The 21329-nt window shown below is 43.9% G+C and overlaps 1 protein-coding gene and 1 long non-coding RNA gene across 2 annotated transcripts; both read left to right on the top strand.

Moving 5' to 3' along the window:
- Window positions 1-427: 427 nt before the first annotated feature.
- On the top strand, window positions 428-12033 carry LOC141172948 (uncharacterized). The gene is made up of 4 exons (XR_012252557.1): window positions 428-548; window positions 2376-2437; window positions 10069-10110; window positions 11691-12033. It is a non-coding gene; the product is annotated as an uncharacterized lncRNA (long non-coding RNA).
- A 3246-nt stretch (window positions 12034-15279) lies between these two features.
- Window positions 15280-21096, top strand: LOC141172949 (serine protease inhibitor swm-1-like). Its single transcript, XM_073657565.1, has 4 exons — window positions 15280-15362; window positions 17889-17952; window positions 18148-18186; window positions 18880-21096. The coding sequence occupies exons 2-4, from the start codon at window positions 17916-17918 to the stop codon at window positions 19239-19241; spliced, it is 438 nt and encodes a 145-aa protein (XP_073513666.1). The 5' UTR covers window positions 15280-15362; window positions 17889-17915; the 3' UTR covers window positions 19242-21096.
- Window positions 21097-21329: the final 233 nt, after the last annotated feature.

The following is a 21329-nucleotide window of genomic DNA, read 5'->3' on the forward strand; positions in this document are numbered from 1 at the left end:
TGTTATCTAATGTATAAAGAGGTGTTATCAGTCATTGTACAGGAAGAGGAGGAGGTGAGCTGTGACATCCCCTATTGTGAATGGTGGATCTTGTGTTATCTACTGTATATAGAGGTGTTATCAGTCATAGTACTGAAGGAGGAGGTGAGCTGTGATATCACCTATTGTGAATTGTGGATCCTGTGTTATTTACTTGTATATAGAGGTGTTATCAGTCATTGTATAGGAGGAGGAGGAGGTGTGCTGTGACATCACCTATTGTGAATGGTGGCTTTAATGTCCTAATGTCCTTTACTTAGTCCCAAAACCCATATTAGAATGTCCCTCTGCTCTGAAATCACAAAGCAATGATAATGATTATAAATACATTGAATTTCAATTTTTTTCCTCTATGTTCGGACTACTCCTCTCACTATTGTGCCAGGTTCTCTGTTGTGTTATTTTTTTGCACCTCACAGGTTTGTGCTGGGTTTGGCTTCTGAATTCCTAAAACAAGGATTCTTTGTATTGTAGTCTTGTGCGAGCAGAGATAAGTCGAACATCGGCAGGTAGGTCACGTCTTATTTATTTCATGCACAATTAATCATTTTATATTTATTAATATATATATATATATATATATATATATATATATATAGAGTATTACATATACTTTACTTTTATTTTCTCTCATGCTTCAAACTATATTGCAGGAAAACTAGCAGAAAAAATAAAAAATAAAAAATAAATAAATATATATATATATATATATATATATATATATATATCACTACAAGGCAGAGATAAGATAGGCACCGACATATAAGTCCGGTCTTATTTATTTCATGCACAATTAAGATATATATATATATTTTTTTCAAGTATATACTTCACTTTTATTTTCTCTCATGCTCCAAACTATCTTGTAGGAAAACCATCAAAAATAAATAAATAAATAAAAAATAATATACATATATATATACTGTATATTTATATATATATATATATATATATATATACATATATATATATGTCTTTATCTATATATATAGATATCACTGCACAGTGTAAACTGTATTGTAAGAAAGTCAATCTCTTAAGTGTTGAAAAAAAAAATATGTGTATAGATATGTGTATAAATGTATGTGTGAGAAACTGAAATAATAAATAGAACATTTATGATATTTATTAAATAACATTTGAACAACTTTTATTTATCAAACATTTTTTTTTATTGAATAACCTTTAGATTTTATGCTTTTTTTCCCCACAGTTTTAGTAGAAGAAAATTACATTTTGAGCCCTGCCTGATAAAAATTTGCATTACTGTATTAGAAATGATTTAGGACGACTTGTAGGATAATTCTTCCCCCTTCTGTTACACTGTTTTTAAGAATGAGTGATACAGCGAAGATTTAAAGTCTCGGATATTATTAAACACAAACATAATATTACTACATATTTTAGACCCCATTGAAGGGATCAATATTAGATTCTAAAATTCGTCTGAGTTCTATGGAATCTATTTAGAACGATAGGAAGAATATTGTAATGTTAATGGAAATGTTTTCTCCGATTGTTGTGTAAAAGTCAAATGTTTATTTAAGCCTCCCCATTACTAGAGGGCACAGGGCTCACTATTATGAGTCTATAATTATATGTTAATGACTTTTAAAAAGTCTGACCCTTGGGAATTCAAAATGATTTTGAATTTGGCAAAAGTTTTGAACAAATCTGTAAACTTTAAATTAGCAACATTTTTGGAGCATTAATTCTGATTCACATAGGAAGTTTCATACTTTAATGATCAGACAAAGTCAGCGGGATATGTTTAGAAATCTTTTAAGAACTTTCTTCTTCTTACATCAGTGTTTGGTAGAAACATTTCCCCAATCATAAAAATCCCTTCACAAATTGCCCCATATATACTTCATACAGAACTATCAAAAGCTCTGGAGCCAAAGTCCTAGAGACGTAAGCAATGGAAACGGTTTGTCCTTTTTGGATCCTCTAATATTTTTGCCTTCTGATTTTTTTGTTTCTAATACGTGAAATACTTTGTACCAGTGACCCGGGGTTATTTTTTGGTCCCTTTAACTAGAGCTCAGGTCAAAGAACAAGCTAGAGATCTAATTAGACTTTTATCTTGTAGCATTTAGTACAATATGTGACGCTGACAACAATATTCTTTTAGGAAAACCAAACAATGAAGGAACATTTTGTTTGTTTGTCGGGTGATTGACAGCCTCTTTGCTCTTCCTGTTTATCTGGAATATCTAGTTCCTAGGATTGCTCAGTCTGGATAATTGTGCTCAGTAATTAAAGTCCAATCTCTTGGTCCTATGTAATTATTTCTGGTCTGATTGGCTGCTTGTGTTACATTTCCCTTTCATTAGGAATAAGGGGAGAAGTCACATTGTAACAATGGATCTCCGGCGTACAATCACTGCGGCTTTGGGTGAGTGCTAACTCATTTGTACACTTAAGTGGATCAGTCTTGCGACATAATCAGCGTCCTTACAGGAAATGAATGATATAAATAACTCATCGAAATAATTAGCATGTCTGGCATGAAATATGTAAAATAGAAATAAAGTAATTATTGGATCATATCAGGCTTGCTATACCAATAGTCGGACTTATGGAAAATGGGGACAAATCGTCATGAAGGGATACAAGGAAAAGCAAGAAAAAACGACGATCATCTGTCCCAATTATTGAAAAAATAGTGTATTATCTAATGGTGGCATTGATATATGCAGGGGCTCCTGAATGCAAGTGAGTCTGCCTCGACGCGCGTTTTGAATCAGCCTTCGTCAGAGGGGAAGCCTTTGTTTCGGATCAGCCCTGATGAAGGCTGGTCCATAAGTGCGTCGGGGCGGATGCACTTGCATTCAGGAGCCCCTGCATATATCGGTGCCACCATTAGGTAATACACTGCTTACTTTTCAGTGCCTAATGCAACTTTGCATGATATAATTATTAGCGCCAAGCAGATGGCTTAACACCTGTTTAATCTATTGGACTGGAGGGCATATGACTACGAATTATATCCATGTACATATGCTGTTATACATTGTATATATCTTCTTCATACTCCTGTGCTGTGTGTCCTTGTCTTTTCACCATCACATGTTGGTCTCCCCTCTCACCACCCACCCTGATTTTTTCATCAATAAAACAATTTGTATTTTTTCACTACTTGGGACTGATAATCGTCGTTTTTTTCTGCTTTTGCAGAAAATTAATGATGTATAGAAAACAGTCATGATAATTGTGATATCAGATGACATAGATATAATGTATCACTATATACTGTATATTCTTAAAGTGCCTATACACTTTTCATAGCATTTGGTCATCAGTAATGATGGACGAGCACTAAAATGCTCGGGTACTCGTTGCTCGGATCGAGCACATTGGAATACTTGGGTGCTCGACCCGAGCAACGAGCCTAATGTAAGTCTATGGGAAAGTCGAGCATTTTTCAGGCGGCTCCCCCCGGCGGTCTGCAGAGGGCCTAAAAATTTCCCAAATCGATGGGAACAGTGCTCAAATGATATGGGGACAGCATGGGGAAGACCCCTGGAAACATTTCTGACTCCCAGGTCACTGCTGTGAACAATGTTGTCAGAGTATTACGCCACTTTTACGGACTCACAATAAAACATACAAAAACAAAACCAAAATGGATTTTCCTGGGGAAAAATGTTAAGGAACATCCTTTCACTTTTGCATTGCTTTCAACCGTGACAAATGCATTCACTGGGAAATGTCATTTTAACATTTTACAACATTATCTGGCCATGTGGTGTGTGAGATATCATCAGACACATCCTGTTTAATTTATGATAGAGGGACTCTGAAAGTCACAAAGCCTATTTTTATAGAGCCATCAGGCGGCCTTTACTATTCTTAAAGGGCCAGTAGTCGGCGCTCACTATTCTTAGCGAGCCATCAGCCGGCTATGCTTTGTTCTTCACATTACTAAAGAGTGGGTCTCCTATACTGTTATTGCATATGCAGTGAGTGGCAGGGCTGGCCAAAATTTGGACGCTCCCCAATACCCCTTTGAAAATTTGGATGCACCCCAATACCCCTTTGAAGAGACTTAGAGGAGGGCCTCCTGAAAACAAAGTTCCCATTATTTTGAAGTGGGTTTCCCATACTGTTTGTCTATGCAGTGAATGCAAGGGCTGCCGAAAATTTGGAGGTACTACAATGCCCCTTGGAAGAGACGTAGATGGCCTCATGAAAAAATGTTCCCATTATTAGGAAGTGGGTTTACCATAGTGTTGGCCAATGCAGTGAGTGCAAGGGCTGCCAAAAATTGGAAGGCACTGCAATGCATCTTGGAAAAGACGTGGAGGAGGGTCTCATAAAAAAATGTTCCCATTAGAAAGGAGCGAGTCTCCTATACTTGTAATGCCCATGCACTAAGTGTATGGGCTGACAAACATTTACCCCTGGGGGTATACATGAACATACTGTATAATTTTTCTTTTACGGGCATCATAAACACCCTTTAAAAAAATTATGTGGGTGTTGCATCACGGACCACGGTCACCCTGATGATATGGTGGTGGAGGATGAGGATGAGGAAAAGGAGGAGGACAAGAGAAAATATCCTAAATCAGGAAGCGTATACTCATGTGTGGGTGTGAAAAGGTGCATGGGAATACACCTCCCAAAAAAGACACTGGATTGGAGTTTATGTTACGCTGCTATCATTCGGTGGTGTTGAGAAGTCTGGCCCAATCCAGCCCTTGTTCATTTTTATAAGAGTCAGCCTGTCAGCATTTTCAGTTGACAGCGGATGCGCTTTTCAGTTATAATTCCACCAGCGGCACTAAAAACCCGCTCTGATAAAATGCTAGTGGCAGGGCAGGCCAGGACCTCCAAGGCGTAGAGAGCTAGTTCATTCCATGTGTCCAGCTTGGATACCCAATAATTATAAGCCACAGAGCAATCGTTGGTACGGTTGGCAAGGTACTCCCTCAGCATCTTCCCAAACTTAGCACTCCTTGTGAGAGTACCCCACGTCTCATGGCCTGTGCGATGGGAGGGTCTAAGAAAACTCTCCCAGAACTTTGACAGTGTTCCCCTGCCTCTGCTGGATTAGAGTTGTGTCTCTCTCCTCTGTACTCCTTGGTTGCCCAGCGAAATGTGACCTCTGCCGCCAGCATTTTCAGATGGGAATTTTTTTAATAGTTCCGCAACAAGGGCCTTCTGGTACAGCCCCATTTTTGTAGACCTGTCCACCTCAGGAATAAGAGATATAAAGTTCTCCTTGTAGCATGAGTCTAGAAGTGTCACCAACCAGTAATGACTGTCACCCAAAATTTTGAGAATGCGAGGGTCACGGGAAAGGCAGTGTAACATAAACTCAGCCATGCATGCCAGACTACTAACAGGCAAGACTTCCGTGTCTTAACCAAGAGGATGACTGACCATGCTCTCCTTCTCCTCCCTGTACTCAGGCCATCCACGCTGAACAGAAGGTATGACAGTTGTGCAGGTAGTCCCGTCTATAGCGCACGAAACTGACTTCTGTTCTTTCTCCTCCTCCTCTTCCTCATTGTCACCAAATCCACGTTGGGATGAGATGAGGCTGGGCTGTGTGTAATCACCCTGTATGGTTTCTTGCTCCATCTCATCGTGCTCCGCCTGCAATGCATCCTCTTGATTTTGAGCAGAGAGCGTGCTAATTATTGCATCATTGCCGCTCACCATCTTGGTGGAGTCATCAAAGTTTTGGAGGATGGTACATATGTCTGACATCCATGTCCACTCCTGAGGTCTTATGTGTGAAGTCTGAACTGAATACCGATGGCCTTGTTGATGCTGGTACTCAACAACTGCCCTCTTCAGCTCACAAATCCTTGCCAACATCTGCAGTGTAGAGTTCCAATGCGTGGGGACATCACACACCAGTCTGTGAGCCGGAAGCTGCAAACCCTGCTGAAGCACGACAAGGGCGGCGGAAATTGTAGGTGACTTTCTAAAATGGGCATACAGGCGGCGTACTTTAAAAAGCAGATCCGGCAGCTCCCGGTAGCTTTTGAGAAACCGCTGAACCACAAGGTTAAGCACATGGGCCAGATATGGTACATGTGTAAGCTCGCCTCTCCTCAGAGCTGCTACCAGGTTTTGGCCATTGTCACACACGACCATGCCTGGCTGTAGGTTCAATTATGTCAGCCACAGATCTGCCTGCTCTTTCAGAGCTGTCCACAACTCTTCAGCTGTGTGCGTTTTCTCACCTAAACGTATTAGTTCAGCACAGCCTGTTGCCGCTTGGCCGAGGCAGTGCTGCAGTGCTTCCAGCTTGTAACTGAAGTGGTAATTTCAGAGATGGAGGCTGAAGAGGAGGAGGAGGCTGAGGTGCAGGAGCTGTAGACTGTGGGGGCAACCCTGATTGACCTAGGGCCCACATTCCTTGGCTTTGGGAGGATGTGTCCGTCCCAAGGTCCGACTATGATAACCCAGTGTGCCGTCAGCGACATGTATCGTCCCTGCCCACAAGCACTTGTCCACGTGTTCGTGATTAGGTGGACTTTCCCTGTAACTGCATTGTTGAGAGCACGGCTAATGATGTGGGACATATGCTTGTGTAATGCGGAGACGGCACACAGGGAGAAATAGTGACGGCTGGGGACCGAGTACTGAGGGATGTCCGGCGCCATCAGGTTGCGGAAAGCTTCCGTCTCCTCGAGCCTAAAAGGCAACATTTCGAGCAAAAGCAGTTGCAAAATGTGGGAATTTAGTAGTGTGGCCTGTGTGGCATTGACTGAGTATTTGCGCTTGCGTTCCAAGGACTGGGATATGGACAACTGAACGCTGTGCTGGAACAAGAACGTGCTGATGGTGCTAGTTGAGAGTGTGCAATGACAGGTGCAGGGCAGTAGGCATCTTCGCATGCACTATGGACAGGGGATTGGCTTTCACGCACAACAGCGGAAGAAGAAGTGGTGTCACCCACAGACACTGTTCCTGGACCCTGGGATTCGGCCCACAAAGTCGGGTGCTTTGCTGCCATGTGCCTGATCATGCCGGTGGTGGTCAGGCTGGTAGTTTTGCTACCCCTGCTGATGCTGGCCTGGTAAAAGGTGCAAATGACCTTTTTGTGGTTATTGGCAGAGTCTTTAAAAAACAACCAGACTCGGGAAGACCTAACAGTTGTACTGACAACTTCCGTCGTGTTGGTGTTACCGGGAACGGTTGCCCTCCTTCTGTCTGCGGCCACCACACTGCTTCTTCCTGCCTGTTGGGGTGCTCTGCCTCCCTCCCCCTGTGTGCTGCTGTGCTCACTCTGCACATCCTCCTGCCAGGTTGGGTCAGTTACTATATCATCCACCACCTCTTCCACTTCCGCACCCTGGTCCTCCTCCTGACTTTCTGGCAATTGTGTCTCATCATCGTCCACCTCTTGTGACACTTTCGCATCGGCGCCTTCGTATGACCATGGTTGCTCAAATATTTGGGCATGGCTTCATGCGATCTCCTCTTGCTCCCCTTCAAATGGACCAGAAGAGAGGCCCAAATCTATAAATGGAAAAGTGAACAGCTCTTCGGAGTGTCCAATTGTGGGATCAGTTGTCTCTGGGCCCTCTGCATGGTGGGAGGAAGGAGGATCAGGATGAGGAATATGCAGTCCATACTCACGGCTACTGAGACTTGACCATGCGGAAGACAGGGTGGTGGTGGTGGTGGCTAAGTGACTGGAAGCATTATCTGCTATCCAACCAATAACCTTTTCACACTGTTCTGTGTTCAATAGTGGTGCTCTGCGGTCCCCTATTAATTGGCACAGGAAGGTCGAGCGAGAAGATGTGGGTGTTTGTTGTAGCACAATTTCAGCTTGCCCGCGGCCTTGTCCTTGGCCTCTGCATGCACCACCACCATCACGTTCAGTTCCCCTGTCCCTTGCCACATGCCTTGCCCATTTTAAGTGGAGGACAATATCTTCCATGCTCACTACAAATGGCTGAATTTGGAGCAAACTTATATGTGATCCGTATGATGGACAAACCACAGTTTTAAATAGCTGCCCTGTAGGTAACTATTTTTAACAGCAAAGTGGTGGCAATAACTTCACTGACACACTGAAACAAAATTTTAATGGAAGACAGAAATGGCAGAATTTTCAGCGCAATTATACGTGATCCGTGTGACTGACAAACCACAATTTTGAATAGCTGGCCTGTAGGTAACTATTTTTAACAGTGCCGACTTCATATCAATAAGTCCACTGACACACTGCAACAAAATTTAAATGGAGGCCATAAATGGCAATATTTTCAGCGCAATTATGTATGATCTGTGTGACGGACAAACCACAGTTTTAAATAGCTGGCCTGTAGGTAACTATTTTTAACAGCGCCGACCTCGTGTCTATAAGTTCACTGACACACTGCAACAAAATTTCAATGGAGGCCAGAAATGGCTGAATTTGGAGCGCACTTGTATGTGATACATGTGACGGAAAACCACAGTTTTAAATAGCTCGCCTTTAGGTAACTAGTTTTAACAGCGCCGATCTTGTGTCAATAAGTTCACTGACACACTGCAACAAAATTTCAATGGAGGTCAGAAATGGCAGAATTTTCAGCGCAATTATATGTGATCCATGTGGCGGAAAAACCACAATTTCAAATAGCTGGATGTTTAGTGCTGTAATATGGAAAGGACCTGGCTGTATTCTGCAGTGCTAACAAGAAAATGATGCAGATAAACGGTGTTATTTGGATTGCTTTTTAAGTAAATAATCAGGATTAAGATAAAAAAAAAATATTCCTGGCCCATGATACCTGGGGCTATTTCTACAAATATCTGTAAAAGCATCAGCAGACAGAACTGGAATGGACCCTCTTGCTATGTGCACTGCAGTCTGCTATATACCCTGCCTGCCTGCCTTGCACTGATATCTCTGCATATGGAGAGATATCAGTGCTACGGCATTACAGTGAGTGGTAGGCAATCCCTGCATGTTGATTGGCGCTCTAAAGAGCACCAAACATGCAGGGAGGAGACCCGAGCTTCCGCCAAGCAACCCCAGAAATACTCGGCGAGCGCCGAGCATCTCAAGCAGTGAGATGCTTGGGCGAGCACCGAGCAGTAGCAAGCATGCTCGCTCATCACTAGCCATCAGCTATTTCTGCATCTTTCCCATTCACATACTTGCTTGGTTCAGCCGAGCATTATCTGTCCCCTCCAGATACATCTGCCCCTCGAAATGCTTTTCCCCCTCTGGACATCACCATTCTCTCCAGACCCCTTTATCCACTACTGATTCCTCCACCCTCTCCAGACTTCTCTTTCCCCCCTTCAGATCACTCTGTCCCTTCCAGACGCCTCTGTCCCTTCCAAACTCCTCTGTTCCTTCTAGATCTTCTGTCCTTTCCAGATCCCTGTGTCTTCTCCTAATTTCTCTGAATCTTCCAGACTCATCCATCCTTTCCAGATGCCTCTGTTTCATCCATTGCAATCTGTCCCATCCAGACTCCTCTGTCCCTTCCTGACCTTTCTGTCTGCTTCAGACCCACATGTCCCGTCCAGACCCCAGTGTCTTCTCCTAACGTCTTTGACCATTCCAGACTCCTCCATCCTTACCAGATCTCTCTGTTCTCTCCATTCTGCTCTGTGCATTCCACACCCCTCTGTCCCATCCAGACCCCTCTGTCCCTTTCAGACCCCTTTGTCCCCTTCTAACTTCTCTAAACCTTCCAGAATCCTCAATCCTTTCCAGAGCCCTCTGTCTCCTCCAAACTCCTCTGTCTCTTCTAGACCCTTCTGTCTCCCCCAGACTGCTCTGACCCCTCCAAACCCCTGTGTCCTCTCCTGACTTCTCTGACAATCCAGACTCCTCCATCATTACCAGATCCCTCTGTTCCCTCCATTCCCCTGTGTCCCTCAAGTCTGTGTGTGCTGTATATGGGAGACTTCATAGCAGCTAGTGTCCACCCACCAGCTTAGAGACAACTGACAATTAAGGGCTAATTTTTAGCTTTTATTTTATAAACTTTGTTTTATAGAATATGGATTGTTATTTTCATTAATTTCTTGACTTTTCTTTTTTCTTCCATACAGTCATCACTGTTTTGTGTTTCCAGGTGTTTGATGTCACAACAGGTAAATTCTACCTTTTAATTAAACCCACCATGATACAATTGGATTTTTTGCATTGTGCTTTAGACCTTTATTATATCTGCATACCTTCAATGTCTATGATGGAAAACCCTTTTTATTAACGTACACAATCAATAACTACAACTCCTAATCTTGCTGTTCTTGAGAATTTGCAGTGACTAATGTATCTATATGATATGACCAAGCTCTAAGGATTTCTACCAAGTAATTCTGAAGTCCTGACAGCAAAGATATGGCAGCTAGGTGGGACCTAAACCCTGTAGATAAGTGTGGGCAAGTGAAAAAGCCACAGGGAAAGTTGAACAATTGCTTTAAATTCCATGGTTATAGGGGGCACATCATTACTAGATACTAGACAGTGTCAGAGCAGGAATCTACAGTCACCACTAGGGGGAGATCACTGCTTTGATATATCCAGCTTGTATTAGCTGACACATCTACATGCAATTCGCTCCCCCTAGTGGTGACTCTAGTAACCAGAATTAGATCATTTATCACCACTACGGGGAGCTCACTGCTTTGGGATATCCAGCTTGCATTATCTGTACACATCTGCATGCATTTGGTTCCCCCCCGTGTTGACTCTAGTAAGCAGCATTAAATCATTTATCACCACTAGGGGGAGCTCATTGCTTTGGGATATCCAGCTGGTATTAGCTGTACACATCTGTATGCAGTTAGCTTCCCCTAATGGTGGCTCCACTTATCAGAATTAGATCCATTATCACCATTAGGGGGAGCTCACTGCTTTGGGATATCCAGCTTGTATTAGCTGACACATCTGTATGCAATTAGCTCCCCCTAGTGGTGACTCTAGTAACCAGAATGATATAATTTATAACGATTAGGGGGAGCTCACTGCTTTGGGATATCCAGCTTGTATTAGCTGTACACATCTGTATGCAGTTATATCCCCCTAGTGGTGGCTCTAGTAACCAGAAATAGAACATTTATCACCACTAGGGGGAGCTCACTGCTTTGGGATATCCATCTGTATTAGCTGTACACATTTACATGCAGTTGGCTCCCTCTAGTGGTGGCTCCATTAACCAGAATTATATAATTTATCACCACTAGGGGGAGCTCACTGCTTTGAGATATCCAGCTTGTAATAGCTATACACATCTGTATGCAGCTAGCTCCCCCTAGTGGTGGCTCTAGTAACCAGCATTAGATAATTTATCAAGTAATATATACATAAAGTGTAATCAAATTTGAGGGGCTTTCAGGAATATAATTCCCACTTAGATTTATTGCTATGATATTTATGAAGTTTTTCCCCTGTTCAAGTAATATTTTGTTATATTTTATTACAATATTTGAAAATCTCAAATGTTACAGCCCCATACTTCTATAACAAATGCACTATATGGCTGTTGTAACCCTGCAAACCCCGTTTACTGTTCAACCTGGGAATCATGAAGGTTTTATTCTCTGATGAACACCTTAATCCATGTCCCTTCAAAAAATCACGTAGAAATCACAGTCTCCAGGGATCATATAGATCATATATGCTGTATTCTGCCGCCGCTTGTTCTATAATATGTCTACTTTGTCTCTAGCAAATCCCATAGTGGAAGACACTTGCAATGGAACATCCTGCAGACCTCTCTGTCGCCCCTGTAATCCGCCCAAGGGAACCCAGTGTCTTGATGTCTGTATACCCTTTGAGCCTGAAGTGTAATTCTGGGCAATCTGTGCTATTACTAAGCCAACGACAAAAGAGAGGTCTTCTGCTATTCAAGGAGATGATTCCCAACCCGTTTCTCGAAATATACTGTACAGGAGTAGATGATCGCTCGTGGCTTCATAGCACTCGTGTCTTCTGCAGCCTCAAGGAAGGTTGTCGAGTATTGTAAAAAGTTGCCTTGCATCTAAAATAATAAAATTATCAGTTTCCCTGTACTGGAGTCTGCATTAAATATAAGAAGTGAGTTGGGATTTTATGTTTGATTGACAGCTTTGCTTTAAGGTCTTGTGTGGATTTTGGCATCAGAAAACATCATTTTGATGCACTTACATACTAAATATACAGTGTAATTTACATGTCTGCGATGAGGACAAAGAAGATATAGGAGTCAGTACTTGTTGCTTATGTGATTCCTGCTTAATGTCATATAGAAAAAACTTAAAGGAATTCTCCAGTTTTATGCCAATATAGTCTAATCATTGCAATAAAAAGCTCAGTGAGTTATTGTTTTATCAGTACTTTGTTGCTGTGCTGCCTCCACCTTTTATCGTGGGGACCTGCTGCATCCTGCAGTATATTTGTCAGGATGGTTGCACCTTTCTGCTAGACCTTGTGCCTCTCATTTTCACTATTTTCAAGCTCCATGTTTGCTGTCAGTGAATGACAAATCCTTCCTTATGTCTCCAGCTTCTGCACCCCTCACATCGGGGGGGGGGATGCCACCGGTCCTCCTGAATTCTTCCTGCTGCGCTCCTCATGGTGCTGAATTACTTCTCTATGGGAAAAAGAGAACTGAAAATAGGAGCAAAGTGGAAACAAAGTACTGATAAAATTACTGTGACGATACAGAGTAAAATCTTAATAAGCCAGACGTTTAGATTTGTTAATCCAAGAGAAATACCCTATTATCTTTGTGTATTTGTGTCTGGTCAATAAGAACAGACCAGTATTTGTATAACCCTGAATGTTGAATTATATTCCTTTGGAAACAATCATATTTACAATGCTAATGACAAATTGTACTAAAAGTCTAGAGGTTTATTTACAATAGCCCCTGTGATACCAACTATGTAAATAGATTAGCTAAAACAATGATAGCTGAGCCATGTGAGGCTGCCCTCTAAAAAAAACCTTGACCTGTGGATGTGTACTTAAAAAGGAGATATGTTTCTGTAGGTGTCAGACTTGGGACATAAACCGAAGGAACATCAGAAAGACTTTAGAAGGAGAATGAGAGACATCCTTCAGGACAGTAGATGGATTGCATGACATCCAAAGACACAGAGATTTGCATTCTAAATGATTCTAGTCTAAGGGTATCGGCCCTGACTGGAAAGATACGGATTTGCTCCATTTAACCATCAGAGAGAGCTTGGATATTTTTGGGGAGACCAGGAGAGATCACCTGGCCCCATGGATATGTTGTTTTGGTAATGCCAGGAGGGACCCACCGGTTACTTAGAACTCATGGAGACATTTGGAGTTGCCAGGAGGGACCCGACGGTCACCTGGCCCCATGGAAACTCTCAGAGAGACCAGGGTCGGACCCTTGGATCCCCTGGCCTTGTGTAGCACCCTGAGGATTCGGCTGCTACAGGGGTATTGCACCTCAACCCAGAGGTGTGATATTCCACTCCCGGGTAAGGATGGAGTGTGGAACTGAGCTCAGTTAGCTGCATGCACTACACACATCCCATTTCCGGGGAACAGACCGATGGTACTCCCACTAGAGAAATGTGCAGGTACGACAGTGTCTGTTCCTGGCTGGAGTGGGAGGGGGGTGGAACATCCCAGTAGTGTAGGGGCAGATAGGGGGAGCAGCCTGGGTAAAGCTAGGAGCTCATTGGGTGCTGGTCACCTGAGCTCACACATAGAGGGAGTATATAAGGTGGGCACCATCTTAGATCAGGGTCAGTCTGTGAGACGTCAGTCGGTTGTCAGTCAGCCAGTCAGACAGTCTGTCTGAGAGCCTGAGAAGCAGAGCAGAGGAGAAGGAAGAGAGACCCAGAGGCGCAGAGGGGACCCCAAGATCCCAAAATAAGGACAAAAGGGTGAAGGGTCGGCAAAAGGGTACCGGATCCCAAGCTGGCAGAGGCTACAGCACACCTTAGCCAGGAACCGGAGGTCGTGGGCAGGATCTGCCACGACCACCCACTAAATCCACCGGAAGGCAAACCAAGAATAGGGTCAGGGAACCCAGAGACAAGGGTTTACCAACAGGAGGCCCGAGGGAGCCGGACTTAGGTGGATCCCTGGTGGGGAAGGCCGGAGAGGAGGACAAGTCAGAAAGGGAGCTCAGGACCACACTCCGGAGTTGCCTGGGAGTTGACCGAGTCCAGGACCTGGTGGACGCAGCACGGCTTGGGTGGTCACTGCTGTACACAGTGACCCGAGCAACACCAGTAAGTAAAACCCTGGAACTGCATTTTATGCCTCTGAGTCTCCTTGCTGCACCTTCACAATCACCATCCTCCACGGCTGACCCCCTGAGGCTATACCCCTCCCGTTGGGGGTTATACTACCAAAGCTGCACACATACCAACAGCCTCAGCGGACCCTGCTGCAGCGGCGGCCTTTTGACCGCAAATCAACGGGTGGCGAGGTCGACACAAAGAACTAATAACATCTGTAAGGACTGCCACACACTGAGCTTGACACCCTGGGCACGGACCGGGTCACAGCCACTCGGAGACTACAACCCCCATCTGATCCGGCTCCGGGTATCCCTAACAACATGGCCCAGGGGGCGCGTCACTTGTACCTCAATGGACTGCTAGCTTCCTAAGCTTGCCACTATCTTCTCTCTGTGGGGGCCCACCAGAAGTGGGGACCACTGGTTGAGGTAGTTGGACCTGAAAGTCTCCAAAGTCGCAGCTGTTCTATCCCAGGTGGGCGGAGAAGGAAGGGTGAGACTGTGTAATGTTGTACCATCTTGAGTATTTGCAGAGACTGTTCTGTGTGTTGATTGTCCGCTTTGTGGTTCAATAAAGTATTGCCATGCTGTTTTACCCTCACCATGTGTTGTCTGAGTAGCTTTACGCCCACGGAAGACCCCAGGTCTTCACAACTACTTTTCTAAACAGTTTTATGAATAAACCCCTTGATATCAATGCAGAACATTTATCCTTAGTCCTTTGGGAAATATTCAAGGCCAATACACTGACTCACTAATCTGCTGGTGCAATCACTGTGTACATACATTACATGACTGATCCCGCATTACCTCCTGTTTTATGAAGTTTTCTTATGTCCGTTCTTCTGTATATTAGTCGGGGGTGCACTCGGCCTTTGCTGCTCTTTCAATATTAGAATAAATGAGGAAACGTTATTTGCATAAAGTTGCAGAATCTTCTCATCTTGCAAAACTTTCTGTAGTTTTTCTGGTTTGCTGTTGGCACATTCACTAGTTACACATTGTCAGGTGATGACACTGTACACAGCTCACTGATCACACCCTGTGCACTCCTCACCTCTTACTGTATATAAGATGTTGCACTTGTAGAATCCTCCATCTCCAGCAGACTGTGTGCTGTGCATCCTCAAGGTATGTACCAAGACTGCTGCTCTTATCCAGAGGAAAGATAGTGTCAGGTATGTCAGGAACAACACTGGCGGGACTATACAATATCCCACCACTGCCGTCACTTTGTTAGGGGTTTGGCACATGCATGAGCAGTGAGCATATGGTGTACATACCTCCGGATTCCAACTCATGGAATATATAATCCAAAGGGCGGCAGTGTTTATGAAAAAATATACAAAGGTTTTATAAAGAGGGATAATACAATACAGAATATACTGTTACACAAAATAAAAAGGGATTAACAGAAAAACTTACTAGACAGATCGCAGAGGCGATTCAGTTTAGCTGGAGGGGAGGCGCTCCAATGGACCGTTATCGAATGGGACCCGTGATTACAAAATATGTATCTCCCGGCATGAGTATAGATCCAGGCTCAGCTGGATCTTTTATGCCGAAGGGGGAACCCTGCCCACACACTCTTTTGTGATGACCTCATGTGGGCTGGTCTCCGCCCTTCATGATTTTATTAAATCTCTAACTTCAACGATAACTTCTCACTGGTTGATTGCAGAATTTAGCAAGTGATGCCATATTTTTTATTACAAATTTAACTGTCTTTAGAGACCAGGCATGACATGGCTGCTGTCTGTTATTTTTGTACTTTTGTGTTATAGCTCACTGGCAGGGCGTACAGATACGGAAAAATATACATATTGTTCCTTAGCTAACCCTGCCGTTAAAATATGTGTTCCCTCACAATCGGAATTATAGAACTTACGATATTCCATATTTCATGTCGGTGCCTACGAGACTGCAGATTTCAAACATGTGCAAATGAGAATGTTCTGGCTATTGTGGAGAGATAGATTTCCTTTGAGGTTTTAACGAGCTGTTTCCTATTTAGCCAGGTGTCTACTCATTACAGTTCTCTGCTACTATGAGCTACATTCTTATGGTAATTAGGATACATAATTGAGTTTGCCACCTCTTGTGTGTGCTGCGATTTTCATAGAGACAGTTCAGCAGATTGCAAGCTCTTCTACTCTGACAGATGGTAGAGGGGAGGGGGGAAAAGTGAGAGGGGTTCCAGAGGGAGAGAGAAATTCTTAACATTTTCTATGACAGAGAGAATAATATTATCCCAATACAAGGGACCAGTGCTAAACCTATAGATAGCCATCAGGAGATGGCGCTCTACTATTATCCATATCATCCATTGCAAACCACAATGAGGATATCGGGGTCTGGAGTTCCCCTTATAATATATCTGTCTCTTAGTTCCTTACTGTATTAAAGGGTTTATCCCACCCCATAAAATGTATGGACGCCATAGAGAAAGAACTGCCAAAAGAACTTCGGCACTCCATACATGAATATATAAGAAATATTGTATCTAGACTAATGTCACTTTGAAAAATGAAGGTTTTTTGCTCATAGTTTGGCCAATTTATGTATGCCCATCAACCACGACAAGGTCACCTTCGTATGATGGGTAACTGCGCTATGCTACCACTGGATATGCCACTCTTGGGCTGTAAGCCTGTATGAACAATATGTCCCTGCTTGGGCTTTGAACCTACAATGTATGGGCTGGTAGAGCTAGTTAAAACCACCTGTGACTGAATGGGAGGGACACATGGTCAGAAAAAAGGCTGTCAAACTTCTAATAGTGTGAACATGTACCTGCTGCAATGCTCCAGGAGCGGGATCCCAAAATTGATTAATAGAAGAAAGAGAGGGGTCGCTCAATGGTACGGGTGCTCTGAAGAAAAAAGTAATCTAAACTGCAAAAAGAACTTCGGCACTCCATACATGAATATATAAGAAATATTGTATCTAGACTAATGTCACTTTGAAAAATGAAGGTTTTTTTTCTGACTATGTGTCCCTCCCATTCAGTCACAGGTGGTTTTAACTAGCTCTACCAGCCCATACATTGTAGTTTAAAAGCCCAAGCAGAGACATATTGTTCATACAGGCTTACAGCCCAAGAGTGGCATATCCAGTGGTAGCGTAGCATAGTTACCCATCATACAAAGGTGACCTTGTCGTGGTTGATGGGCACACAAAAATTGCCCAAATTATGCGCAAAAAACCTTCATTTTTCAAAGTGACATTAGTCTAGAGACAATATTTCTTATATATTCATGTATGGAGTGCCGAAGTTCTTTTTGCAGTTTAGATTACTTTTTTCTTCAGAGCACCCGAATAGACCAGTGAGCGACCCCTCTCTTTTTTCCATAGAGAAAGAGTCAGAAGCTGGAGGCCTCTGCAAAGATCTCCCCTTCCTTGGTGCTCTCAATTTATTTAAACAGCTGGCATGTAATACCACATTTCTCCTCTAGTGGCCACTGTAGGGAATTGAATGGCTGCACCTCCATCAACCAGATGATTATAGTGATGGCTTCATTTTCAGATGCCCTTTGCCAAAATGGACAAGTCTTTAAGTCTTATCTCAAACATTTATTGATTTTCCCAATATAGCAAGAGAAAAAACTCAATATCTTATGTTTTCTGTCTGTAATCCATGAAATTGATAATTTACAGAAAAACAGTGGAACATCATCACTAAACATGGGACGAACATCTGCCGTGCTGCTGGCATCCCTGAGTGAGTGGCATGCAATATATATCTGTATACGGTGCTGTTACATTGTATTATACTAAATATATATAAATTAGGAGGGGGCATAAAGTTTATGTAGCTGGACTGCAAACACTTTTAAATGTTATGATTGTATATTTTGCACTAGAAATATTATTATTATTTATTTTATTATTTGTTTATTTATTTGCTATTTTTCAGCTCTTCTCGTCGTGATTATCACTGTACAATCAGCAGCCAGTAAGTATTTGATATTCTTTATGATATACATGATGTTCTACATGGTATCATGATGATTATTATATAAGGGTTTGATTTTGTCTAATCTTCCAGGGAGCTTCCCATTAGCCACAGTGACAACTCGTTCTTAGAGGTGTTGTCACATCCCTTCTCCCACTTGTTCTCTTATTTTGTAGGAAGGACTTAGATAAATCTCTTATCTATAAGTGGAATCTTGAAATGGAACACTGAAGAGAAAACTGATACATTGTGTCATGTCCATTGTGAAAGTCAAAGTTTTCTTTCCTTTTTTGTATCCTGTACCGTGCTCCACCCTTCAGGCCATTAGGTGGCATAACACATTGTATCAGTTTTACTTGCAGTGTTATTTTTCATTTAAAATCATCATTCCTAAAAGTTATTTTATTGTTAAAGGGGTTGTCCCCATTTAGAGATAGAATATATATTTTTTACTGGAGAAACATTTTTTGCATTCAAGTTTTATTAAACATTTTGCACTGCTTTGTTCTTTGTTTCATTGCACACTTAATTTTGATGTGGTCTCTGGTCATACATCAGCTGAGAGAAGCTATAAAAGACAGATAAAAGCTTTCTACAGCCTTTAGTTTAGGACTTATTGTTTTTTTTCTATGAGAGGAAGCACCGTACAACCACTAAAATGCTTCTTATTGTTCTCATCTCTTATTTTTTCAGCTGAATGTAAAGCAGGCGAGGAATATAAGACTTGTGGGAGCCCCTGTCCGCCAACATGCAATAACAGGAGTCCTATCTGTGCTACTGTGTGTAAGCCCGGATGTTTTTGCAAGAAGGGCACCATGAAAAATGACAAGGGTAAATGTGTGAAGGTGAAAGACTGCTGCACTGGGAACACCGAGTACCATGAATGTAGGAATGACTGTACCAACACCTGTGAGGATTACTACAAAGCGGATTCAGTAGTGTGCCCAGCATATTGTTCTTCCGGCTGCTTCTGCAAACCCGGATACGTGCGCCTGCCTAACAGCAAGGAATGTGTCCGTCCCAAGCACTGCCCCAAAAATAGTAAAACCTATTAAATTTGCCCCTTTATGTCTTTATAACTGTAACATACCTGGCGGCGTCCTTGCATAGTGGTCCATCTCCCACTGTGCAAGAGCGCGCACTTGATCTCCAGTCCAGAATGTCTCTCTGGCTTCCCTCCATGCTGTCTGTTTGTGTCTGTTTCTGCTGCTTAAGGGCGGCGCCCGATCACTTCCTGCTTTTTGTACCTGCTGTGGGTCACACCCCTTGTGCGTCCTCAGCCTATTGCTGTCTGTCACCTGGTATATAGCTCAGCAGCCCCAATCAATCCCTGCCTGAGCATTGTGCTTCATTCAGTGTGTGCTTGCACTCTAAAGGTGCCAGGTCCCGTTCTGTGTTCTCTTGTCTGCCTATCCTGGAGGCTGTATTTCCAGGCCTGTCTGAACACGCTCCTAGCCTGTTCCTCCTGCCTTCTAGGGGCCGATTACCTAGACCCGCTCCTGTATCTTGTCTGACCTGTCTGAACACGCTCCTAGCCTGTTCCTCCCGCCTTCTAGGGGCCGATTACCTAGACCCGCTCCTGTATCTTGTCTGTCCTGTCTGAACACGCTCCTTGCCTGTTCGTCCTGCCTCTCTGGGGGCCGTATTCCCAGACCCGCTCCTGTATTCCGCTGCAGTGTCGGTCTCCTCCGTACACTCAGTTCCAGTCTGAACTCTCTCCTATCCTTTACCTGTTTTGCCTCTATGTCCGTTCCCTTCCTTTTTCTGCAGAGTCTGAACTCGTACCTAACTCCTGCTTGTTGTCTCTGTACTCCCGTTTGTGAGTTTGTGGTCCACTCGCTACTTCACTGCAAGTACCCTGTGGGTATCTGGCTCTGCCTTTCCCTTCCTGTCTGTTCCGTGTGAACAGAGCCCTGTCCCCCCTGCTCAGCCTTGCCTGCTCTGACTCCTTTGCTCACTGCTCCGGCGGTTCTAGCCTGCTTTGACTCCTTTGCTCACCGCTCTGGCGGTTCTAGCCTGCTTTGACTCCTTTGCTCACCGCTCCGGCGGTTCTAGCCTGCTCTGACTCCTTTGCTCACCGCTCCGGCGGTTCTAGCCTGCCCTGCTCTTGCTCACCGCTCCAGGCGGTCTCGTCCTGCCCTGCTCTTGCTCACCGCTCCAGGTGGTCTCGTCCTGCCCTGCTCTTGCTCACCGCTCCAGGCGGTCTCGTCCTGCCCTGCTCTTGCTCACCGCTCCGGGCGGTCTCGTCCTGCCCTGCTCTCACTCACCTCTCTGGGCGGCCTTACTCTGCTGTGTTTGTCCGCCACATCTGTGGTTCTGTTCCAGAGTCCCAGTGTGTACTGGGTCCTATCCCGCCAGTGTCCCTACCTGCTAGTGCCTCCTTGTCTGCACTCTAGCTGTGCTTGCCTGTACCTCTCTGCCTGTATTGTTCCTGAGTCCCAGTGTGTACTGGGTCCTATCCCGCCTGTGTTCCTACCTGCTAGTGCCTCCCTGTCTGCACTCTAGCTGTGCTTGCCTGTACCCCCCTGCCAGCATACCCGCCTGCCTGCATACCAGTCGTGCCTGCCTATACCCACCAGTCAGTGCGCCAGCCTAACCAGTCTGTTCCTGTGTTCCCCTGTGTGGGTCAACAGCCGTGTCCGGGGTCTGTCCTGGAGTAGCACCTGGTCCCTCTGCTCGGTTCCTCCTTGGTGCACTGGCGTTGTATGCCATCGTGCGACCCTGGTCGGATCGGGTGAATACCTGGTTACGCCCCTCCAGGCATTCACTCTCCGGCACGGTCCAGTGGAATCACTCGCACACGCCGCTCAACCCGGGCGTGTGCATTACAATAACTACTTATACATTTAAAGTGACTTTGTCTGATTTTTAAGGAGGCGTCTTATAAAAATAAAGTGATTGTCCAACGTCGCTGTTTTTATCTTTATTATCATACACAGATCTGTGACCAATCTCTGACCAACCAGATCACCGTCAATCTAAACTGATGTATAAATTATCTATTGATCTGGTTATATTTCATCTCTTATTTAACATTTTGGGATCGCTGCGTAAGGTTCAGTAATCATTGCCTATAACACGAGCAGGGAGGGGTACAGCTATAATCCGGTGGGCTCCAGACCAGATTTTGGGATTTCGGCTCA

Source organism: Phyllobates terribilis, unplaced genomic scaffold, assembly GCF_046119375.1.
Source record: "Phyllobates terribilis strain yellow unplaced genomic scaffold, ASM4611937v1 Scaffold_12__6_contigs__length_324123572, whole genome shotgun sequence".
NCBI lineage: Eukaryota > Metazoa > Chordata > Amphibia > Anura > Dendrobatidae > Phyllobates > Phyllobates terribilis.